Source organism: Oncorhynchus mykiss, chromosome 16, assembly GCF_013265735.2.
Source record: "Oncorhynchus mykiss isolate Arlee chromosome 16, USDA_OmykA_1.1, whole genome shotgun sequence".
Lineage (NCBI taxonomy): Eukaryota > Metazoa > Chordata > Actinopteri > Salmoniformes > Salmonidae > Oncorhynchus > Oncorhynchus mykiss.
In genome coordinates, this window is record NC_048580.1 from 62147128 (window position 1) to 62169719 (window position 22592).

At 42.2% G+C, this 22592-nt stretch overlaps 1 protein-coding gene across 2 annotated transcripts in view; it reads left to right on the forward strand.

Annotated features, from left to right (window-relative positions):
* LOC110492498 (zinc finger protein 704) overlaps positions 1-22592 on the forward strand; it is a 109383-nt gene that overhangs the window by 79080 nt on the left and 7711 nt on the right. The window contains exons 3-7 of one of the 2 annotated variants that reach the window (XM_021566874.2): positions 257-351; positions 5519-5763; positions 15552-15652; positions 16644-16929; positions 22318-22440. In XM_021566874.2, coding sequence (XP_021422549.2) covers positions 257-351; positions 5519-5763; positions 15552-15652; positions 16644-16929; positions 22318-22440 — 850 coding nt within the window. The remainder of the gene's footprint in view (positions 1-256; positions 352-5518; positions 5764-15551; positions 15653-16643; positions 16930-22317; positions 22441-22592) is intronic. The other variant, XM_036947512.1, reaches the window with a different exon arrangement.

A 22592-nucleotide genomic window follows, 5' to 3' on the forward strand; every position in this document is an offset into this window, starting at 1 on the left:
TACTCAGTTGATGGGTGGTCTGCAATGGCGAACACAGCTACTGGTCAGTCTGCAGTGTGGAAATCTAACTCTGAGGACATTATAGTGAACTATGGGCCATTTTTCTATGCTAGTATGCCTACATATATATTGTAGAATTACTGTTACAGGTGTGCTGGTTTGATACAGTTTGCTATGCAGGAAAAGCATGTTGGTTGTGGGTTTCTAGCGGTTTTATGTCCATAATGTGTAACCTGGTATCTGGTGTGTATTGCAGGAAACCCTCGGGTCGTGCTGATAAGGAGGTAATGGCTGCCACCGTCCTGACATCGCTATCCACCTCCCCACTGGTCCTCACCCAGACATCCTCAGGTAAGACCCCCCCACACACACACACACACGCACACGCACACACACACATATCTTAGTTTTATTATCCTTTGGGGAGCAAACAATTGATTCCCGTTCAAAATCTTTTTTTCCTAACCCTTAAACCTAACCCTAACCTTAACCCTAACTTAACCCCAAATCCCTAACCCTAAACCTAACCCTTATTGTAACTTTAATTGTAACCCTAAACCTAACCCCTAAACCTAAAAGGGCTTTTTCCTTGTTGGGACTGGTGAAATGGGCCCATGTGTCAGAATTGTCCCTCTATATTTAGCCTTAAAGGGAATATCCACTCAAAAACTATCTTTTGGTAAGTCTATCTTTTGGTAAGTCCACGATCTCTTCATTAGTCCACTGTTGATTTAGTCTCAAAAGCAGTCAAGTTTTCAAGATAGCATTTTGCAGCTTGACACTTGGCTTCTTGAAAACCCAATATCTTATAAACTTGACTCCTGACAACAGCAACAGTGGACTAATGAAAAAATAAAATAAAATTGTTTCTGAGTTGATTTTCTTTTGCTGTTGTTTTTTTACCACACCACTTTATGCTATTTTTATTAAGTTTTTATTTTTAATCAGGGAACACGGCAACTCCTGGGAGTGCCATTAAGCTGACTGCTCTTTGTTTTATAGAGAAAACGAGAGGGATAGAGGGATAAGAGAGGGGAGAGGACACTTGTTTATCGGTTTTACCAGAAATTCCTAATTTTTTTATCATCACCCTCTATTGATAAATGACTAAAAATGACCTCTATACTAGGGCTTGTCAACTCAGAACCAGATGACTGGGTTATACAGATTATAAAAGACCTTCCTCACACTTAATATATTAATTTCATTTAGGCATTAACAGCTGTACTGCTCGCCAGAAGGAATAAGGCTGTTTCCAGGAGACCCCAGGCCAAACCAGGAGGGCTGGCAACCCTACAAACCTACTGTACCTCTAAATCCACATCCATTTTCCCCTATTGTTCATTAGATGTTCTGATCATTCTGAGGTGAGGAGATGAGGGCTGGTACATAGCCACTGTGTTGAAACACACATTAGGGTCACGTGTGGCTGGGTCAGTGTGACTTTGGAAAACGACTCCCTATGTAAGCCTGGCCGGGATCCATTGTGGTTAAAACCTATCCATTAACATTTTTCCCCTTCCCTAAATCTACAGTATACTGTAAATATACTGTATTTAACCACTCTTGTCCCCATCTCCACAGTTTAGATATGTTATTGATTCAAGTGGGTTCATCCACAACATACAGTGAATTCGGAAAGTATTCAGACCCTTTGACTTTTTCAACATTTTGTTACGTTACAGCTTTATTCTAAAAAAAACATTTTTTAAAAACATCTCATTAATCTACACACAATACCCCATAATGACAAAGCGAAAGCAGGTTTTTGTAATTTTTTGCAAATGTAAAACAGAAATATAACAAATTAAAAACAGAAATACCTTATTTAGATACAGTACCAGTCAAAAGTCTGGACACACCTACTCATTCAAGGGTTTTTCTTTATTTTTACTATTTTCTACATTGTAGAATAATAGTGAAGACTTCAAAACTATGAATAACACATATGGAATCATGTAGTAACCAAAAAAGTGTTAAACAAAACTACATTTATTTTAGATTTTAGATTCTTCAAAGTAGCCACCCATTGCCTTGATGACAGCTTTGCACACTCTTGGCATTCTCTCAACCAGCTTCATGAGGAATGATTTTCCAACAGTCTTGAAGGAGTTCCCACATATGCTGAGCACCTGTTGGCTTCTTTTCTTTCACTCTGCAGTCCAACTCATCCCAAACCATCTCAATTGGTGATTGTGGAGGCCAGGTCATCTGATGCAGCACTCTATCCCTCTCCTTGGTCAAATAGCCCTTACACAGCCTGGAGGTGTGTTTTAGGTCGTTGTCCTGTTGAAAAACAAATGATAGTCCCACTAAGTGCTAGGGTTGCACATTTTGGGGAATATTTAGAGGTGGAAACTTTCAGTGGGAATTAATGGGGATATTTCCATGTACAGATAAATAGATAAGCAGTTAGATTAAACAACTCCTTTGTAAGATACATGTATGGAAGCAGGTGAATTAACACTCCTCAGTTCGCAGACTCAAGCAAGCTAAAACACACATGGTAGCAAAAACTATCTAGCAGAAATTGTTACGATTTACTAGTTAACAAAAAAATCATGTATGTCACATAAAATATATGCTCCCCACCCAGTATTATAATAAAAACTTACCTGAAAGTATGTATTCCTTGGCTCGGATAGTGTAGTAGTGTGGGCTCAATAGCATCTCATTAGTGTGCAAGATCTTGAGAATCAGCTGTGCATGTGATGGAAGAATGCACTGTGCATGCAGAGGGTTGCAATTCCATTGAATTGGGGATAGTTTAACCAAAATATGCCACAAGACCTAGAATTGCCTTATGTGTATCCCACAAAAGAAATTCACTGTTATAAGCTATCGTGTTTTTTTTATGTATTTAAGCAAAATTCCCCAAATTCCAGGGCTTAACTTTCCACAGAAAATTTCCAGAAATTTTTCCAGAAACGTTTCCGACCCTTTGCAACTCTACTAAGCGCAAACCAGGTGGGATAGCGTATTGCTGGAAAATGCTCCGGTAGCCATACTGGTTAAGTGTGCCTTGAATTCTAAATAAATCCCAGAGGATGTCACCAGCAAAGCACCATCACACCTCCTCCTCCATGCTTCAGAGTGGGAACCACACATGCGGAGATCATCCGTTCACCTACTCTGCATCTCACATAGACACAGACGTTGGAACCAAAAATCTAATTTGAACTCATCCTTCAGTAGTGGTTTCTTTGCAGCAATTTGACCACGAATGCCTGATTCATGCAGTCTCCTCTGAACAGTTGATGTTGAGATGTGTCTGTTACTTGAACTCTGTGAAACATTTATTTGGGCTGCAATCTGAGGTGCTGTTAACTCTATGTACTTATCCTCTGCAGCAGAGGTAACTCTGGGTCTTCCTTTCCTGTGTCGTTCCTCAAGAGAGCTAATTTCACCACAGCGCTTGATGTTTTTTTCTGCGGTGACTGACCTTCATGTCTTAAAGTAATGATGGACTGTTGTTTTTCTTTGCTTATTTGAGCTGTTCTTGCCATAATAGGGCTATCTTGCGTATACCACCCCTACCTTGTCACACACAACTGATTGGCTCAAATGCATTAAAGAAGGAAAGAAATCCACAAATGTACTTTTAATGCATTCCAGGTGACTGCCTCATGAAGCTGTTTGAGAGAATGCCAAGAGTGTGCAAAGCTGTCATCAAGGCAATGGGTAGCTACTTTGAAGAATCTCCAATATAAAATACATTTTGATTTGTTTAACATGTTTTTGGTTACTACATGATTCCATATGTGTTATTTCATAGTTTTGATGTCTTCACTATTATTTTACAATGTAGAAAATAGTAGAAATAAAGAAAAACCCTTGAATGAGAAGGTGTGTCCAAACTTTTGACTGGTACTGTAAGTATTCAGACCCTTTGCTATGAGACTTTAAATTGAGATCAGGTGCATCCTGTTTCCATTGATCACAGTTGACGTTTCTACAACTTGATTGGAGTCCACCTGTGGTAAATTCAATTGATTGGACATGATTTGGAAAGGCACACACCTGTCTATTTAAGGTCCCACAGCTGACAGTGCATGTCAGAGATAAAAACCAAGCCATGAGGTCAAAGGAAGGTCAAAGGAAATGAGGTCAAAGGAAATGTCCATAGAGCTCCGAGACGGGATTGTGTCGAGGCACAGATCTGGGGAAGGGTACCAAACAATTTCTGCAGCATTGAAGGTCCCCAAGAACACAGTGGCCTCCATCATTCTTAAATGCAAGAAGTTTGGAACCACCAACACTCTTCCTAGAGCTGGCCGCCCGGCCAAATTGAGCAATCGGGGGAGAAGGGCCTTGGTCAGGGAGTTGACCAAGAACCCGATGCTCCAGAGTTCCTCTGTGGAGATGGGAGAACCTTCTAGAATAACATCTCTACAGCACTCCACCAATCAGGCCTTTATGGTGGAGTGGCCAGACGGTTGCCACTCCTCAGTAAAAGGCACATGACAGCCCACTTGGAGTTTGCCAAAAGGCACCTACAGGACTCTCAGACCAAGATTGTCTGGTCTGATGAAACCAAGATGGTCTGGTATGATGAAACAAAGATTGAAGTATTTTGCCTGAATACCAAGTGTCACGTCTGGAGGAAACCTGGCACCTTCCCTACGGTGAAGCATGGTGGTGGCAGCATCATGCTGTTGGGATGTTTTTCAGCGGCAGGGACTGGGAGACTTGTCGGGTTTGAGGGAAAGATGAACAGAGCAGAGTACAGAGATCGTTGAGGAAAATCTGCACCAGAGCGCTCAGGACGTTTGACTGGGGTACTTCAACAAAGTACTGAGTAAAGGGTCTGAATTCCTGTGTAAATGTGATATTACAGTTTTTATTTGTAATACATTTGAAAAATGTCAAAAAACAGTTTTTGCTTTGTCATTATGGGGCATTGTTTGTAGATTGATGAGGGGGGGGGGGGGGGGCAATTTAATACATTTTTGAGTAAGGTTGTGGAATGTGGAAAAGGTGAAGGGGTCTGAACACTTTCCGAATGCACTGTATTAGGTGCTGGGAGGGTATACTGTGCTGTATGTGGGGAGAAAGGGCAAAGCTGTATTACATTTTCATGATAATTCAGAAATGTCATCAAACTCTATTCATACAGTACATGATTCAACTGTACCTGTTTTCCGTCCAATATCTTATTTTCTTTCCCCTGGTTTCATTGTTGTGCTGTTGTGCTTAACGTCTTTGAGGGATAAGATGTTAATCTTCCCTAAGACAACACTCCTATGACTCTATTCTCTGTAGGATCCTTCTCATCTACACTGGCCCCCATGGACCACTCAGTCATTGATTCATATGAGTTAATAAAATCCCCAACACACACCTCATCCTGCTAGGAGGCTCTACCTCTTATTTGTCATTATGTTTCACCACAAGGCAATGCAAAACACATTTTGTGACAAGGTTTTTAGAGTAATAAGTGAATTAAAGCTAAATTCTCAGATTGGCTTCCTCCTTGGCTATGATAGCATGGTAATGATCGGCCCTTCGCTGTCTCCAGCTGCAGTTCCGGAGTCGTCTAGCAGGGGGTGGAAGGAGGCGCTGTCGACCAGCTACAGCAGCTCCACCAGTGGCAACTGGAGCTGGGACACCAGCGACCAATCAGTGCCCTCCACACCATCCCCACCCCTCTCCAACGATGCCAGCAAGAGCTTCCTGCTCCCATCCCAGGGTGATGACGTCATCGAGGACGTCACAGAGAGCACTCACTTTCCGTTTGTGGACCCCATACCCCGGAAGCGAAAGGTACAACTCGGGGTCGGGGGGTTGTAATGAGGCTTCGTCTCAATGCTTCTGAATATTTTTCCATACTCATCTCCTGATCTCCAATGAGTTCATAGATCACAGCGATTTGATTTATTCAGTCCAGTTACTTGGTTCTTGGGACTCTCCAGATGAGAATAATATTTGTAGCCACAGCCAAACCTAAGCTGCGACCCAGTAGAAATTGGCCATTGGCCAACAGTTGCTCCCATAGATTTAGGAACCCTTTCCCTGGTGTGTAGTATTCCTAACTCAGAGTAGTGTCTGGGGCCTCTGAAACCAACGTTAGGATCCTGTGACACAAGCCCTGAGATAAGGCCTGTCAATCTTAATGCCTCTGAGCGTGATGGAGTGTGTTCTCACTCTCTCTTTCCTTCTAGCTCTCCATTTTCTTCCCTTGTCTTTTCATGCGGTGGAAACAGTCCATGACGTAAATGTGGTTTCAGTATCAAGAAGAGCCATTAGCACCCTCACCCACCTCCGAGAGGAAGAGGGGAGTTAGAAGGTGGAAAGGGGAGGAGGTGTGTAAAAAGAGAGTTTAGAAAGGAAGGATTGGGTGTAAAAAGAGAGTTTAGAAAGAAAGGATTGGGTGTAAAAAGAGAGTTTAGAAAGGAAGGATTGGGTGTAAAAAGAGAGTTTAGAAAGGAAGGAGTGGGTGTAAAAAGAGAGTTTAGAAAGGAAGGAGTGGGTGTAAAAAGAGAGTTTAGAAAGGAAGGAGTGTGTGTAAAAAGAGAGTTTAGAAAGGAAGGATTGTGTGTAAAAATAGTTTAGAAAGGAAGGATTGGGTGTAAAAAGAGAGTTTAGAAAGGAAGGATTGGGTGTAAAAAGAGAGTTTAGAAAGGAAGGAGTGGGTGTAAAAAGAGAGTTTAGAAAGGAAGGAGTGGGTGTAAAAAGAGAGTTTAGAAAGGAAGGGGTGGGTGTAAAAAGAGAGTTTAGAAAGGAAGGAGTGGGGGTAAAAAGAGATTTTAGAAAGGAAGGAGTGGGTGTAAAAAGAGAGTTTAGAAAGGAAGGAGTGTGTGTAAAAAGAGAGTTTAGAAAGGAAGGATTGGGTGTAAAAAGAGAGTTTAGAAAGGAAGGATTGGGTGTAAAAAGAGAGTTTAGAAAGGAAGGAGTGGGTGTAAAAAGATAGTTTAGAAAGGAAGGAGTGGGTGTAAAAAGAGATTTGGGATGGGGGAAGAGAGAAGGGGGGGAATAAGAAGAGTTTTGGAAAGAAGGAGGGAGGTAGGGAAGGACTAAAAGGAGAGAATATGATGCTTCAGCTGTAGGTAGCTGAGAGAGGGAGAAGAATCTCATTACTCCACTGTGACAGATATAGGAGTGGAAACTGGAGGGGCTCATATATAGGAGTGGAGACTGGAGGGGCTCATATATAGGAGTGGAGACTGGAGGGGCTTATATAGGTGTGGAGACTGGATGGGGCTCATAGACTGGAGGGGCTCATATATAGGAGTGGAGACTGGAGGGGCTCATATATAGGAGTGGAGACTGGAGGGGCTCATATATAGGAGTGGAGACTGGAGGGGCTCATATATAGGAGTAGAGAATGGAGGGGCTCAGATACAGATATAGGAGTGAAGACTGGAGAGGCTCATATATAGGAGTGGAGACCGGAGGGGTTCAGCAAGTCTCAAGGTATTGCTTGCCTGAGGTAGAGTTCCTCATGATAAGCTGTAGACCACACTATCTACCAAGAGAGTTTCCATCTATATTTTTCACATGCGTTTTTATTTACCACCAGAAACCAACGCTGGCACTATGACCGCATTCAACAAGCTGTATAAGGCCATAAGCAAACAAGAAAATGCTCATCCAGAAGCGGCGCTCCTAGTGGCCGGGGACTTTAATGCAGGGAAACTTAAATCCTTTTTACCTAATTTTTACCAGCATGTCACATGTGCAACCAGATGAAAAAAAACTCTAGACCACCTTTACTCCACACACAGAGACGCATAAAAAGCTCTCCCTCGTCCTCCATTTGCAAATCTGACCATAATTCTATTCTCCTGAATCCTGCTCATAAGCAAAAACTAAAGCAGGAAGTACCAGTGACTTGCTCAATACGGAAGTTATCAGATGATGTGGATGCTACGCTACAGTACTGTTTTACTAGCACAGACAGGAATATGTTCCGTGATTCATCCAATGGCATTGAGGAGTATACCACCTACATCAATAAGTGCATCGACAATGTCGTCCCCAAAGGGACCGTACATACATATCCCAACCAGAAGCCATGAATTACAGAAAACATCCGCACCAAGCTAAAAGCTATAGCTGCCGCTTACAAGGAGCTGGACACTAATCCGGACACTTATAAGAAACCATCAAACAGGCAAAGTTTCAATACAGGACTAAGATGCTGCCAAAGCAACAGCTACTCTTCCTGAGGTCCAGCAAAACTAAGGCAGTCTATACCACTTTAAAAACATTCACAGATTTCACAACACACTGTGTGCCCTCAGGCCCCTACTCCACCACTACTACATATCGACAGTACTAAATCCATATGTATGTATAGTGTGTATGTTATCGTGTGTGTGTGTGTGTATGCATGTGTCTGTTGAAACGTTTGTATTGCTTCAGTCCCTGCTGTTCCATAAGGTGTTTTTCAAATCTAATTTTACTGCTGGCATGAGTTACTTGATGTGGAATAGAGTTCCATGTAGTCATGGCTCTATGTAGTACTGTGCTCCTCCCATAGTCTGTTATGGACTTGGGGATTGTGAAGAGACCTCTTGTGGCATGTCTTGTGGGGTATGCATGGGTGTCCGAACTGTGTGCCAGTAGTTTAGACAGACAGCTCGGTGCATTCAACATAAATAAAAGTAGTGATAAAGTCAATCTCTCCTCCACTTTTAGCCAGGAGAGATTGACATGCATATTATTAATATTAGCTCTCTGTGTACATCCAAGGGCCAGCCGGGCTGCCCTGTTCTGAGTCAATTGCAATTTTCCTAAGTCCTTTTTTTGTGGCACCTGACCACATGACTGAACAGTAGTCAAGGTGCGACAAAACTAGGGCCTGTAGGACCTGCCTTGTTGATAGTGTTGTTAAGAAGGCAGAGCATCACTTTATTATTGACAGACTTCTCCCCATTTTAGCTACTATTGTATCAATATGTTTGGACCATGACAGTTTGCAATCTAGTGTTACTCCAAGCAGTTTTGTCATCTCAACTTGCTCAATTTCCACATTGTTTATTACAAGATTTAGTTGAGGTTTAGTGAGTGTTTTGTTCCAAATACAATGCTTTTAGTTTTAGAAATATTTAGGGCTAACTTATTCCTTGCCACACACTCTGAAACTAACTAAAGCTCTTTGTTGAGTGTTGCAGTCATTTCAATCGCTGTAGTGGCTGATGTGTATAGTGTTGAGTCATCCTCATACATAGACACACTGGCTTTACTCAAAGTCAGTGGCATGTCTTTAGTAAAAATTGAAAAAAGCAAGGGGCCTAAACAGCTACAGTGCCTTGCGAAAGTATTCGGCCCCCTTGAACTTTGCGACCTTTTGCCACATTTCAGGCTTCAAACATAAAGATATAAAACTGTATTTTTTTGTGAAGAATCAACAACAAGTGGGACACAATCATGAAGTGGAACGACATTTATTGGATATTTCAAACTTTTTTAACAAATCAAAAACTGAAAAATTGGGCGTGCAAAATTATTCAGCCCCTTTACTTTCAGTGCAGCAAACTCTCTCCAGAAGTTCAGTGAGGATTTCTGAATGATCCAATGTTGACCTAAATGACTAATGATGATAAATACAATCCACCTGTGTGTAATCAAGTCTCCGTATAAATGCACCTGCACCGTGATAGTCTCAGAGGTCCGTTAAAAGCGCAGAGAGCATCATGAAGAACAAGGAACACACCAGGCAGGTCCGAGATACTGTTGTGAAGAAGTTTAAAGCCGTATTTTTATACAAAAAGATTTCCCACGCTTTAAACATCCCAAGGAGCACTGTGCAAGCGATAATATTGAAATGGAAGGAGTATCAGACCACTGCAAATCTACCAAGACCTGGCCGTCCCTCTAAACTTTCAGCTCATACAAGGAGAAGACTGATCAGAGATGCAGCCAAGAGGCCCATGATCACTCTGGATGAACTACAGAGATCTACAGCTGAGGTGGGAGACTCTGTCCATAGGACAACAATCAGTCGTATATTGCACAAATCTGGCCTTTATGGAAGAGTGGCAAGAAGATAGCCATTTCTTAAAGACTTACAGACTTACAGCTGTAAAGACTTACAGCTGTAATCGCAGCAAAAGGTGGCGCTACAAAGTATTAACTTAAGGGGGCTGAATAATTTTGCACGCCTAATTTTTCAGTTTTTGATTTGTTAAAAAAGTTTGAAATATCCAATAAATGTCGTTCCACTTCATGATTGTGTCCCACTTGTTGTTGATTCTTCACAAAAAAATACAGTTTTATATCTTTATGTTTGAAGCCTGAAATGTGGCAAAAGGTCGCAAAGTTCAAGGGGGCCGAATACTTTCGCAAGGCACTGTATCCTGGGGAATTCCTGATTCTAACTGGATTATATTTGATAGGCTTCCATTAAAGAACACCCTCTGTGTTCTGTTAGACAAGTATCTCTTTATCCACATTATAGCAGGGGGTGTAAAGCCATAACATCTACTTTGTGCATGAAACAAGTAACTTTTCCAGCAATTGTTTACGGACAGATTATTTCACGTATAATTAACTTGCACAATATAGAATAGGTCGACTTTTGTACTATGGGGGATAGTAGATTGACATAGGCTAGTGCTTTTTCTGTTTGTTAGGCCTACTCATCTTGTTGGCTGATGAAAATTAAATATGGACAGTTCTTCCAATATCTTCAATATGTAGCTCGGAAATGGATAAAGACACGCGCAGTTGTGTCCCCGATGTGTCTGTCTTCACTTGTAGCCTGTCAGAAAGATCCGATCATGTGACGGAGAGCCATGTGACTGAGAGGTGCTTCGGATTGCGTAGCACACTCAGGGCCAAGGGCACAACGCAGCACTCCAGGCTGCAAAAGGCATGGATTTTTTTTAGGGTGCATTACGGCCACAAAGGGGACACCACCATACAATTCAAGGCATTATCAAGTGCTTGTCAAATTGTGAATGAGTGACTGATGTAGTGTGTACTGTCTGCTCAAAAAAACTAAGCAGAGCTCATGCCTTTCAAGTGACTTTTCAAATCATCATTAGTCTCGTCATGCAACCTTACAATGTATTACAAATCAAAACATATAGCCAAACATTTGTAGGACATCTACAGTTACATTAATAACTCTAAATGAAGTGTTTAGGAGTACCTATTTCTTTGTTAACCGCTCCACACAGAAAAGCCGCATGTGCGCACTTCCTCAAATCGTTTGGAGAATTTTTTTCAGCTTTGTTCATTAGTATTTTTCATATTATATAATACTATAAAATACTGCCATGGAATTTTAAGTCAATCTTGGCTGTGGGAATTATAAGCAAATCTTGTCTGCTAAATGAACTAGTGTAGCCCACAGCCATTTGGCATAGCCACTTCCGGACCTGACGTAGCCACATCAGGACCTAACATAGCCACTTCCGGACATAACATAGTCACATCAGGACCTAACATAGCCACATCCGGATCTAACATAGCCACATCAGGACCTAACATAGCCACATCAGGACCTAACATAGCCACATCTGGATCTAACATAGCCACATCCAGACCTAACAGAGCCACATCAGGACCTAACATAGCCACTTCCGGACATAACATAGCCACATCAGGACCTAACATAGCCACATCAGGACCTAACATAGCCACATCAGGACCTAACATAGCCACATCCGGATCTAACATAGCCACATCCGGACCTAACATAGCCACATCAGGACCTAACATAGCCACATCAGGACCTAACATAGCCACATCAGGACCTAACATAGCCACATCCGGATCTAACATAGCCACATCAGGACCTAACATAGCCACATCAGGACCTAACATAGCCACATCCGGACCTAACATAGCCACATCCGGACCGAACATAAGTATGCTATTACTTTCTTCAGAAATAGACTACATTTTCTTCTTCATTACTTCTTTAGTCTAAAATATGTAATGGATTTATTATGAAGGTGTAGGCTATATTACATGGATTTATTATACTTTTTAAAATGGCTTTTAAAATGTGTGGAAACCAGGAGATGCCAAATGTGTTCATGTTAATTAACTGTCAATTACCGGCTGATGAAATGTCATGGCACCACAGCCCTAGTTACAGGACCAAAGGATTGTGCTCATTTGTCAAGTCATCCGTTAAATTTAACGTCTTATTTTAATGTTTGATGTTTATTCTTCAGCCTCACTTGTAAAGATGTGACAGAACATTTCACAGTGCTAGACAAACTGTAAAAATTCCATCAACTGTACACAAGGACTTGGGAGGCCATCTCAATGAGACTTGCACTGACATGCATGTGTGGTTGTTAATGAATAGCTGGTTGTAGATAAAATCATTACAGTTTGGATGCCTTGTGTATAAACCTGCCCTGGGTAAACCTAACAGGCAGTTTACTGTGGTGGTTCAGTGTAGTTGGCCATGACAAGCTGCCTAGCTAAGTCCTGACTGGCAGACAGCAGCAGCCTCTGTAGTCCCGTAGCTGAAGGGCATCTGACTGTGTGGAGTTGAGTACAACAGATGTAGGGTCTTAATTTGAGCCAGTTTGCTACAGCAGGAAAATAATCCTGCAGCAACAGGAAATGTGAATTATTACATGGATTATAATTAATGGACATTTTTATAGGGGTTGATACATTTTTCGTAAGGGAAAATCAAGTTTGACATTTCAAAGTGGAAATTGACAACTTCAGAAGCCTTTTTAGACCTCAAATAAACTACAAGCTTAACATTTCCTGCATTGTAGGAAAGTTCTCCTGCAACAGGGTGATCAAATGTAGATCCTACATGTATCTGACTATGTAGAGGAGTCATACTATACTATACTTTATAGTCGTACTATAAAAGGCTTAGGGAATGTGTTAATCACTACAGTGTTGCTGTAACAGTGTTACAACGAAAGGAAAACACTTTTGGCATTAAGGGATATGTCAATGTTTGTTGAGACGCTGCAGATTTTCCGTTATGAAACACTGAAAATGATTCCTATGTTTCCCAGTGCCATTAGAGCTGTTGTGTGTTATGCATTGTGTGGATTGCATAAGAATATAGACTGTATAAAGCGTTAATTTGATCAGCCGCTGATAAGCCTGTTCTATAGTTTGTCTTTTAGTTTCTCTCTCTCCCACTCCTCTCTCTCTCTTTCTCTCTCTCTCTCTCTCTCTCTCTCTCTCTCTCTCCCACCCCCCCCCCCTCTCTCTCTCTCTCTCTCTCCCTCTCTCTCTCTCTCCCACCCCTCTCTATCTCTCTCTCTCTCTCCCACCCCTCTCCTATCCCTCTCTCTCTCTCTCTCTCCCACCCACCCCTCTCTCTCTCTCTCTCTCTCTCTCTCTCACTCACTCACTCACTCACTCACTCACTCACTCACTCACTCACTCACTCACTCGCGCTCTGTCTCTCCCTTTCTGGAAGCTGTTAAAAGGTGGAGAGCCTACGCCCACTGCCTGTCATTACTACTGATGCAGGTCCCAACACATTTCTCCCTGCCTGGGAAAATAAGAGTCTGAAAAACACAGCTCTGTCTATGTCCTTAGTCTGCATGTGAGGAAAGAAGGGATTGATATAGGTTTAAAATACTTATTTTGAGGTTTTACTTTTTCCGATTTGAAGATGTTAACAGCTTCCTAAACACTTGCTTATATTGTTGAGAGGTTGAACGCCTGTATGTGTGTCTGTCAGTCAAAGCCCAAAGTAGAGATCATGACCACATTCAATCAGGGTCACTGTCTAAGGCCTGCTTATATTAAAGTCTGTGTACTGGTCCAATGGTATTTTTCTGCTTGTCTAATAGTCTGTGTACTGGTCCAATGGTCTTTTTCTGCTTGTCTAATAGTCTGTGTACTGGTCCAATGGTCTTTTTCTGCTTGTCTAATAGTCTGTGTACTGTTCCAATGGTCTTTTTCTGCTTGTCTAATAGTCTGTGTACTGGTCCAATGGTCTTTTTCTGCTTGTCTAATAGTCTGTGTACTGGTCCAATGGTCTTTTTCTGCTTGTCTAATAGTCTGTGTACTGGTCCAATTGTCTTTTTCTGCTTGTCTAATAGTCTGTGTACTGGTCCAATGGTCTTTTTCTGCTTGTCTAATATTCTGTGTACTGGTCCAATGGTCTTTTTCTGCTTGTCTAATAGTCTGTGTACTGGTCCAATGGTCTGTTTCTGCTTGTCTAATATTCTGTGTACTGTTCCAATGGTCTTTTTCTGCTTGTCTAATAGTCTGTGTACTGGTCCAATGGTCTTTTTCTGCTTGTCTAATAGTCTGTGTACTGGTCCAATGGTCATTTTCTGCTTGTCTAATATTCTGTGTACTGGTCCAATGGTCTTTTTCTGCTTGTCTTATATTCTGTGTACTGGTCCAATGGTCTTTTTCTGCTTGTCTAATATTCTGTGTACTGGTCCAATGGTCTTTTTCTGCTTGTCTTATATTCTGTGTACTGGTCCAATGGTCTTTTTCTGCTTGTCTAATATTCTGTGTACTGGTCCAGTGGTCTTTTTCCTTTTCTTTTGTTTTTGTTACCTCACTCTCTGTGTATCCTTCCAGTGTAAAATATAAAATATCCCAGAAATGTTCCATAGGCTCAAAAAGCTTATTTCTCTCAAATGTTGTGCAAAATGTCTTTACATCCCTGCTAGTGAGCATTGTATCCTTTGTCAAAATAATCCATCCACCTGACAGTTGTCGTATATCAGGAAGCTGATTAATGAGCGTGATAAATACGCAGGTGCAACTTGTGCTGGGGACAATAAAAGGTTACTCTAAAATGTGCAGCTTTGTCACACAACACAATGCCACAGAAGTCTCAAGTTTTGAGGAAGCGTGCAATTGGCATGCTGACTGCAGGAATGTCCACCTGAGCTGTTGCCAGATAATTGAATGTTAATTTCTCTACCATAAGCCGCCTCCAACATCATTTTAGAGAATTTGGCTGAGGAGTATTTCTGTCTGTAATAAAGCCCCTTTGTGGGGAAAAACTCATTCTAATTGGCCCACCTCTGTGGGTCGGCCTGTTTCCCAAGTGTGTGGGCCTATGCCCTCCCAGGCCCACCCTTGGCTGCGCCCCTGCTTTTCATGGGAAATCCATAGATTAGGGCCTAATTTATTTATTGAAATTGACTGATTTCCTTATATTCAAAATCTCAGAAATTGTTTCATTTTGTGTTTATATATTTTTTCAGTATATTTACAAAATAATACATAATACAGGAATCAGCATAGTACATCAGGACGCACAACTGCAACGCGTTTCGACTAGTAGAGGCTTTCTTTAATTAAATATTTTTTCCTGTGTATTTAAGTATTTTCAAATAGACATGCCAAAACTAGTAGCCTACTTTTATTTGAGTATTTGAATGGTTGTTTGTGAGAGAAAATAAATAGTTGACCAAATTGTATTTGAAGGTATTTTTAAATACTTATTTCAAATACAATTTTTTAATACCTGGGTTAAATGCATTCTGATTTTCAACTACTTTTTTTTTCAAATAAAAGTTATCTGTATACTTGTTTTGAAATGTATTGAAAACTAATTGAAATACCTGAAATAGTATTTGATCCCAGGTCTGATCATTACAATAGCACTGACTGTTTTCTCTTATGTTGTGTTTCAGAACTCCATGAAGGTGATGTTCAAGTGCTTGTGGAAGAACTGTGAAAAGGTCCTCAGCACCTCTTCAGGGATCCAGCGACACATCCGAACCGTCCACCTGGGGTAAGGCACCAATCAACCACAGAGCCAGATACAGGTCAACTGCTGTAGATATGGAATCACAATTGTTGAATGGGTAATTGTTGTAAGCAATCACTGCACTCAGATCACATGAGGACCAATAAGAGAGCAGATATTTATTTTATAGAGCCATTATTGCATGGAACTCCCATCTCATATTGCTCAAATAAACAGCAAACCTGGTTTTAAAAAACAGATAAAGCAACACCTCTCCCCTATTTGACCTAGATAGTTTGTGTGTATGTATTAATATGTAGGCTACATAGCTAAATTGATGTAGTTCTGTCCTTCAGCTGATGTTGTCTATTAATGTTCTGTATTATGTCATGTTTCATGTTTTGTGTGGACCACAGGAAGAGTAGCTGCTGCTTTCGCAACAGCTAATGGGGATCCTAATAACATACAAAATACCAGATAGAATACAGTTCACTCTATTAGCTGAAGTTTGGTCAGAATATCTACTACCAGTGAGGAGCTAGTATTGTGGAGTATGTGCTACATTGGAAGCTCTGTCTCTCCATGGGCTCTGTTTGTTATGACTTCTTAATATGATTACGTTTGTTAGTCTAGGATCCACTTACAAAGGGAAGCAGGGTGGAGGAGGGAAGCATATCAACACATGAGGAGGTTTCGCTGGTGTGTTTTTATAGCCTCCTGTTGCTATCCTGCACTCTCTATCAGTCATTAAAGGCTTTGACCAATCAAGTCCATAAGCTCAGTGGCTCTGAGGCCTGTGTATCACTGCCCTCTGCTGGTTAGAGAAGACTCAGCTACTCATTATAAAGCTTGTAGTGGCTTAGTATGAAGAATTAAAATGCCTTATAAGCATTTTCATAACACCTTATTAATGCAGCTGTAGAGTATTATGAGGTGGTATATTGACTGAATATATGATGGGCAATGAATGTGATTATAAGGCATTATAAGCTTTCATTATAAGCTACTTCACATATGTCACCCTCCTGCAATGCAGGCGGAACTGCGACTCGGACTACAGCGACGGGGAGGAGGACTTCTACTACTCGGAGATCGAGGTCAACATGGACAGCCTATCAGAGGGCTTATCCAGCCTCACGCCCACCTCCCCCACCACCTCCGGCCCTCCCCCCATTTTCCCACCTGTCTCCCTCACCACCTGTCTCCCTCGTTCTGAGCCCTCCCACATCGCCATGAGGGGGACACATGGCCACGCCCCCACCCTGCTCAGCCAATCAGCTCCCTCCACGCTCTGCCATATTCGCACTGACCACGCATACCAGGTAAGAACAGTCATGCAAGTTCATACACCTTATTCTCCAGTGGCTATGGTACTCTCTGTAGCTATAAATGGTGCTATCTAGACCTTAAAAGGATTCTTCAGCTGTCCATGTAGGAGAACCCTTTTGGTTCCATGTAGAAACCGTTTGGTTCTCGTTAGAACTCTTTTTGGTCCATGTAAACTCAGCAAAAAAATAAATGTCCTCACACTGTCTTAACATGTGTAAATATTTGTATGAACATAACAAGATTCAACAACTGAGACATAAACTGAACAAGTTCCACAGACATGTGACTAACAGAAATGGAATAATGTGTCCCTGAACAAACGGGGGGGTCAAAATCAAAAGTAACAGTCAGTATCTGGTGTGGCCACCAGCTGCATTAAGTACTGCAGTGCATCTCCTCCTCATTGACTGCACCAGATTTGCCAGTTCTTGCTGTGAGATGTTACCCACTCTTCCAGCAAGGCACCTGCAAGTTCCCGGACATTTCTCGGGGGAACGGCCCTAGCCCTCACCCTCCAATCCAACAGGTCCCAGACATGCTAAATGGGATTGAGATCCGGGCTCTTCACTGGCCATGGCAGAACACATGCATTCCTGTCTTGCAGGAAGTCACGCACAGAACGAGTAGTATGGCTGGTGGCATTGTCATGCTGGAGGGTCATGTCAGGATGAGCCTGCAGGAATGGTACCACATGAGGGAGGAGGATGTCTTCCCTGTAACGCACAGCATTGAGATTGCCTGCAATGATAACAAGTTCAGTTCGATGAAGCTGTGACACACCGCCCCAGACCATGACAGACCCTCCACCTCCAAATCACCTCGGTGTAACGCTCATTCCTTCGGAGATAAATGCAAATCCGACCATCACCCCTGGTGAGACAAAACTGCGACTTGTCAGTGAAGAGCACTTTTTGCCAGTCCTGTCTGGTCCAGCGATGGTGGGTTTGTGCCCATAGGCGACGTTGTTGCCGGTGATGTCTGGTGAGGACCTGCCTTACAACAGGCCTACAAGCCCTCAGTCCAGCCTCTCTCAGCCTATTGCGGACAGTCTGAGCACTGATGGAGGGATTGTGCGTTCCTGGTGTAACTCGGGCAGTTGTTGTTGCCATCCTGCACCTGTCCCACAGGTGTGATGTTCAGATGTACTGATCCTGTGCAGGTGTTGTTACAAGTGGTCTGCCACTGCGTGGACAATCAGCTGTCCGTCCTGTCTCCCTGTAGCGCTGTCTTAGGCATCTCATAGTACGGACACTGCAATTTATTGCCCTGGCCACATCTGCAGTCCTCATGCCTCCTTGCAGCATGTCTAAGACACATTCACGCAGATGAGCAGGGACCCTGGGCATCTTTCTTTTGGTGTTTTTCAAAGTCAGTAGAAAGGCCTCTTTAGTGTCCTAAGTTTTCATATCTGTGATCTTAATTGCCTACTGTCTGTAAACTGTAAGTGTCTTAACTACCTTTCCGCAGGTGCATGTTCATTAATTGTTTATGGTTCATTGAACAAGCATGGAAAACAGTGTTTAAACCCTTTACAATGAAGATCTGTGATGTTATTTGGATTTTTATGAATTATCTTTGAAAGACAGGGTCCTGAAAAAGGGACATTTATTTTTTTGCTGAGTTTAGAACCCTTTCCACAGAGTTCTACATGAAACCTAAATGGGTTCTACCTGGCACCAAGGAGGGTTCTACTTGGAACCAAAAAGGGTTATCCTATGGGGACAGCTGAATAACCCTTTTGTAACCCAGAGACTGTCCAGGATGGGTAAAATCCTAACATACAAAATACCATAAATATCAATGTATGAAAAGAAACTACAAAATACATGTATTTTAAAATACAGAAATACGTTTGCAAGTAGCCGGCCTGAACAGCAACAACATTCTCAATAACAGTTACAGAAATGTTTTGCTTGCTATGACTGTGATATGTTGTTGTTTATTTACTTTATTTGAATGCACTGACTATAAAGGCTTGCCAGCAGCATACCACCCTGCATACCACCCTGCATACCACTGCTGGCTTGCTTCTGAAGCTAAGCAGGGTTGGTCCTGGTCAGTCCTTGAATGGGAGATCAGATGCTGCTGGAAGTGGTGTTGGAGGGCCAATAGGAGGCACTCTTTCCTCTGGTCTAAAAAATATCCCAATGCCCCAGGGCAGTGATTGGGGACACTGCCCTGTGTAGGGTGCCATCTCTCGGATGGGACGTTATACGGTTATCCTGACTCTCTGAGGTCATTAAAGATCCCATGGCATTTATTGTAAGAGTAGGGGTGTTAACCCTGGTGTCCTGGCTAAATTTCCAATCTGGCCCTCAAACCATCACGGTCACCTAATAATCCCCAGTTTACAATTGGCTCATTTCTCCCCTGTAACTATTCCCGGGGTCGTTGCTGCAAATGAGAACATGTTCTCAGTCAACTTACCTGGTAAAATAACGGATAAATAAAAAATTAAAAAATCTGCATGCTTCCCAACTTGCAAATATTATGACACAATTTTGTGAAGTTTCTGTTAGTTTTGGACTTCGGCAAGGGTTTTTACATCAGTAGCCGAAGTCTGAATCCATTTGTCGGTGATTGGTCAACAGTAGGGATTCGTCAATAAAGGTTTGTTGTCAATCAACAAGAGATGTATCGTTTTCATGCACATTTTTTCACTTGATGAATACTGAACCAAACATCTTAGATAGATGTAAAATTTAGGGACTAAGAGCAGCAAAAACGTCAAAATTGATGACTGATTTCTTGAGTTACCTTAGATTAATTCAGACTATTTTGAGGAAATGTATACTGGCTACCGCATCTCAAGATGGACCAACAGTACTATTGCCAATTTGTAGAATATTAGTGAAAACATTAAAACTATGAAATAACACATATGGACTCATGTAGTAACCAAAAAAGTGTTAAATAAGTCAAAATATATTTTATATTTGAGATTCTTCAATGTATCCACCCTTTGCCTTGATGACAGCTTTGCACACTCTTGGCATTTTCTCAACCAGCTTCATGAGAAATGCTTTTCCAACAGTTTTGAAGGAGTTCCTTCATATGCTGAGCACGTGATGGCTGCTTTTCCTTCACTCTACCTGTCCAACTCATCGCAAACCATCTGATCACTCTCCGTCTTGGTCAAATAGCCCTTACACAGCCTGGAGGTGTGTTTTAGGTCATTGTCCTGTTGAAAAACAAATTATAGTCCCACTAAGTGCAAACCAGATGGGATGGCATTTCGCTGAAGAATGCTGCAGTAGGCATGCTGGTGAAGTGTTCTAAATAAACCATCACACCACCTCCTCCATGCTTCACGATGGGAACCACACATGCGGACATAATCCGTTCACCTACTCTGCGCGGTTGGAACTTTGGACTCTTCAGACCAAAGGACCGATTTCCACCGGTCTAATGTCCATTGCTCGTGTTTCTTGGCACAAACGAGTCTCTTCTTCTTATTGATGTCCTTTAGTAGTGGTTTCTTTGCAGCAATTCGACCATGAAGGCCTGATTCACTCAGTCTCCTCGAAACAGTTGATGTTGAGATGTGTCTGGGTCTTCCTTTCCTGTGGCGGTCCTCCAAAATGCCAGGAGTGTGCAAAGCTGTCATCAAGGCAAAGGGTGGCTACTTTGAAGTATCTCAAATATATATATACATAATGGTCTAGAAAGGTATTTAGTATTTTGAAAATACAAATTACAGATTTAGGAAGTATCTTGTTACAAAATACATTGGAGTGTACAGTCGTGGCCAAAAGTTTTGAGTATATAAATATAAATTTTCACAAAGTCTGCTGCCTCTCTTTGTATGATGGCAATTTGCATATACTCCAGAATGTTATGAAGAGTGATCAGATGAATTGCAATTAATTGCAAAGTCCCTCTTTGACATGCAAATGAACTGAATCCCCAAAAAACATTTCCACTGCATTTCAGCCCTGCCACAAAAGGACAAGCTGACATGTCAGTGATTCTCTCGTTAACACAGTTGTGAGTGTTGACGAGGACAAGGCTGGAGATCACTCTGTCATGCTGATTGAGTTCGAATAACAGACTGGAAGCTTCAAAAGGAAGGTGGTGCATGGAATCATTGTTCTTCCTTTGTCAGCCATGGTTACCTGCAAGGAAACACATGCCATCATCATTGCTTTGCACAAAAAGGGCTTCACATGCAAGGATATGCCAGTAAGATTGCACCTAAATCAACCATTTATCAGATCATCAAGAACTTCAAGGAGAGCGGTTCAATTGTTGTGAAGAAGGCTTCAGGGCGCCCAAGAAAGTCCAGCAAGCACCGGGACCGTCTCCATAAAGTTAATTCAGCTGCGGGATCGGGGCACAACCAGTACAGAGCTTGCTCAGGAATCGCAGCAGGCAGGTGTGAGTGCATCTGCACGTACAGTGAGGCGAAGACTTTTGGAGGATGGCCTGGTGTCAAGAAGGGCAGCAAAGAAGCCACTTCTCTCTAGGAAAAACATCAGGGACAGACTGATATTCTGCAAAAGGTACAGGGATTGGACTGCTGAGGACTGGGGTAAAGTAATTTTCTCTGATGAATCCCCTTTCCGATTGTTTGGGGCATCCGGAAAAAAGCTTGTCCGGAGAGGACAAGGTGAGCGCTACCATCAGTCCTGTGTCATGCCAACAGTAAAGCATCCTGAGACTATTCATATGTTGGGTTGCTTCTCAGCCAAGGGAGTGGGCTCACTCAAAATTGTTCCTTAGAACAATAAAGAATGGTACCAACACATCCTCTGAGATCCTCTGAGATTAACTTCTCCCAACCATCCAGGAACAGTTTGGTGACGAACAATGCCTTTTCCAGCATGATGGAGCACCTTGCCATAAGGCAAACCTTTTGGCCACGACTGTAGTTTATCCCAGTGTAATACAAATGACAAAATACTCAGAAGTAATTGAAATACATATTTCAAATACAAAATACTGGCCATCTCTGAGACTGATATGAAGCTGTCATCTACTTCCTAACGATAATGTTTTGGTTCCCCTGGTCTGTTTCTGTGTCATTAATGTCCATGAAACTGAGCTGTACACAGGCTTAATGCTGCACCCCAGATGAATAGGTTTCTTTAGATGAGTTAGTCTTTTCTCTTTACCTCCATCTTCTCTCTGTGTAGTATCTCCCTTTTCTTTCTGGATCATTCTTTGTCGATCAACCTCCCTCTACCTCCACTCATTCACCCCTTCTCTCTCCTACTTCTCTTTCCCCCACCTTTTTCTACCTCCCCTCCCTCTCTCTCTCTCTCTCTCTCTCTCTCTCTCTCTCTCTCTCTCTCTCTCTCTCTCTCTCTCTCTCTTTCTCTCTCTCTCTCTGTGTCTCTCTGTCTCTGTCTCTCACTGTGTTGCGGTGCTATGTTTTCCAGGCCACTGCTCCTGTGAGTATTCCTGTGTGTTCGGAGCAGGTTGGTGGGAATGATGGGATTGGGAATGGGGATGGGATCAGTGTGTCCTGGCAGTCGTCTCCTGTCATTTTTAAAGGCTTACCGGTGAGCAGGCTGCTTTCTCTCATTCTCTCTTTATCCTCATGTTCTCTCTCTCTTTTATCACTCCCCACATCTCTTCTACCTCTCTCACTCTGTTGCTCTTCCACCTGTCATATTTCTCACCCTCTCATTTCTCCCTCTGCGCCCCACCCCAT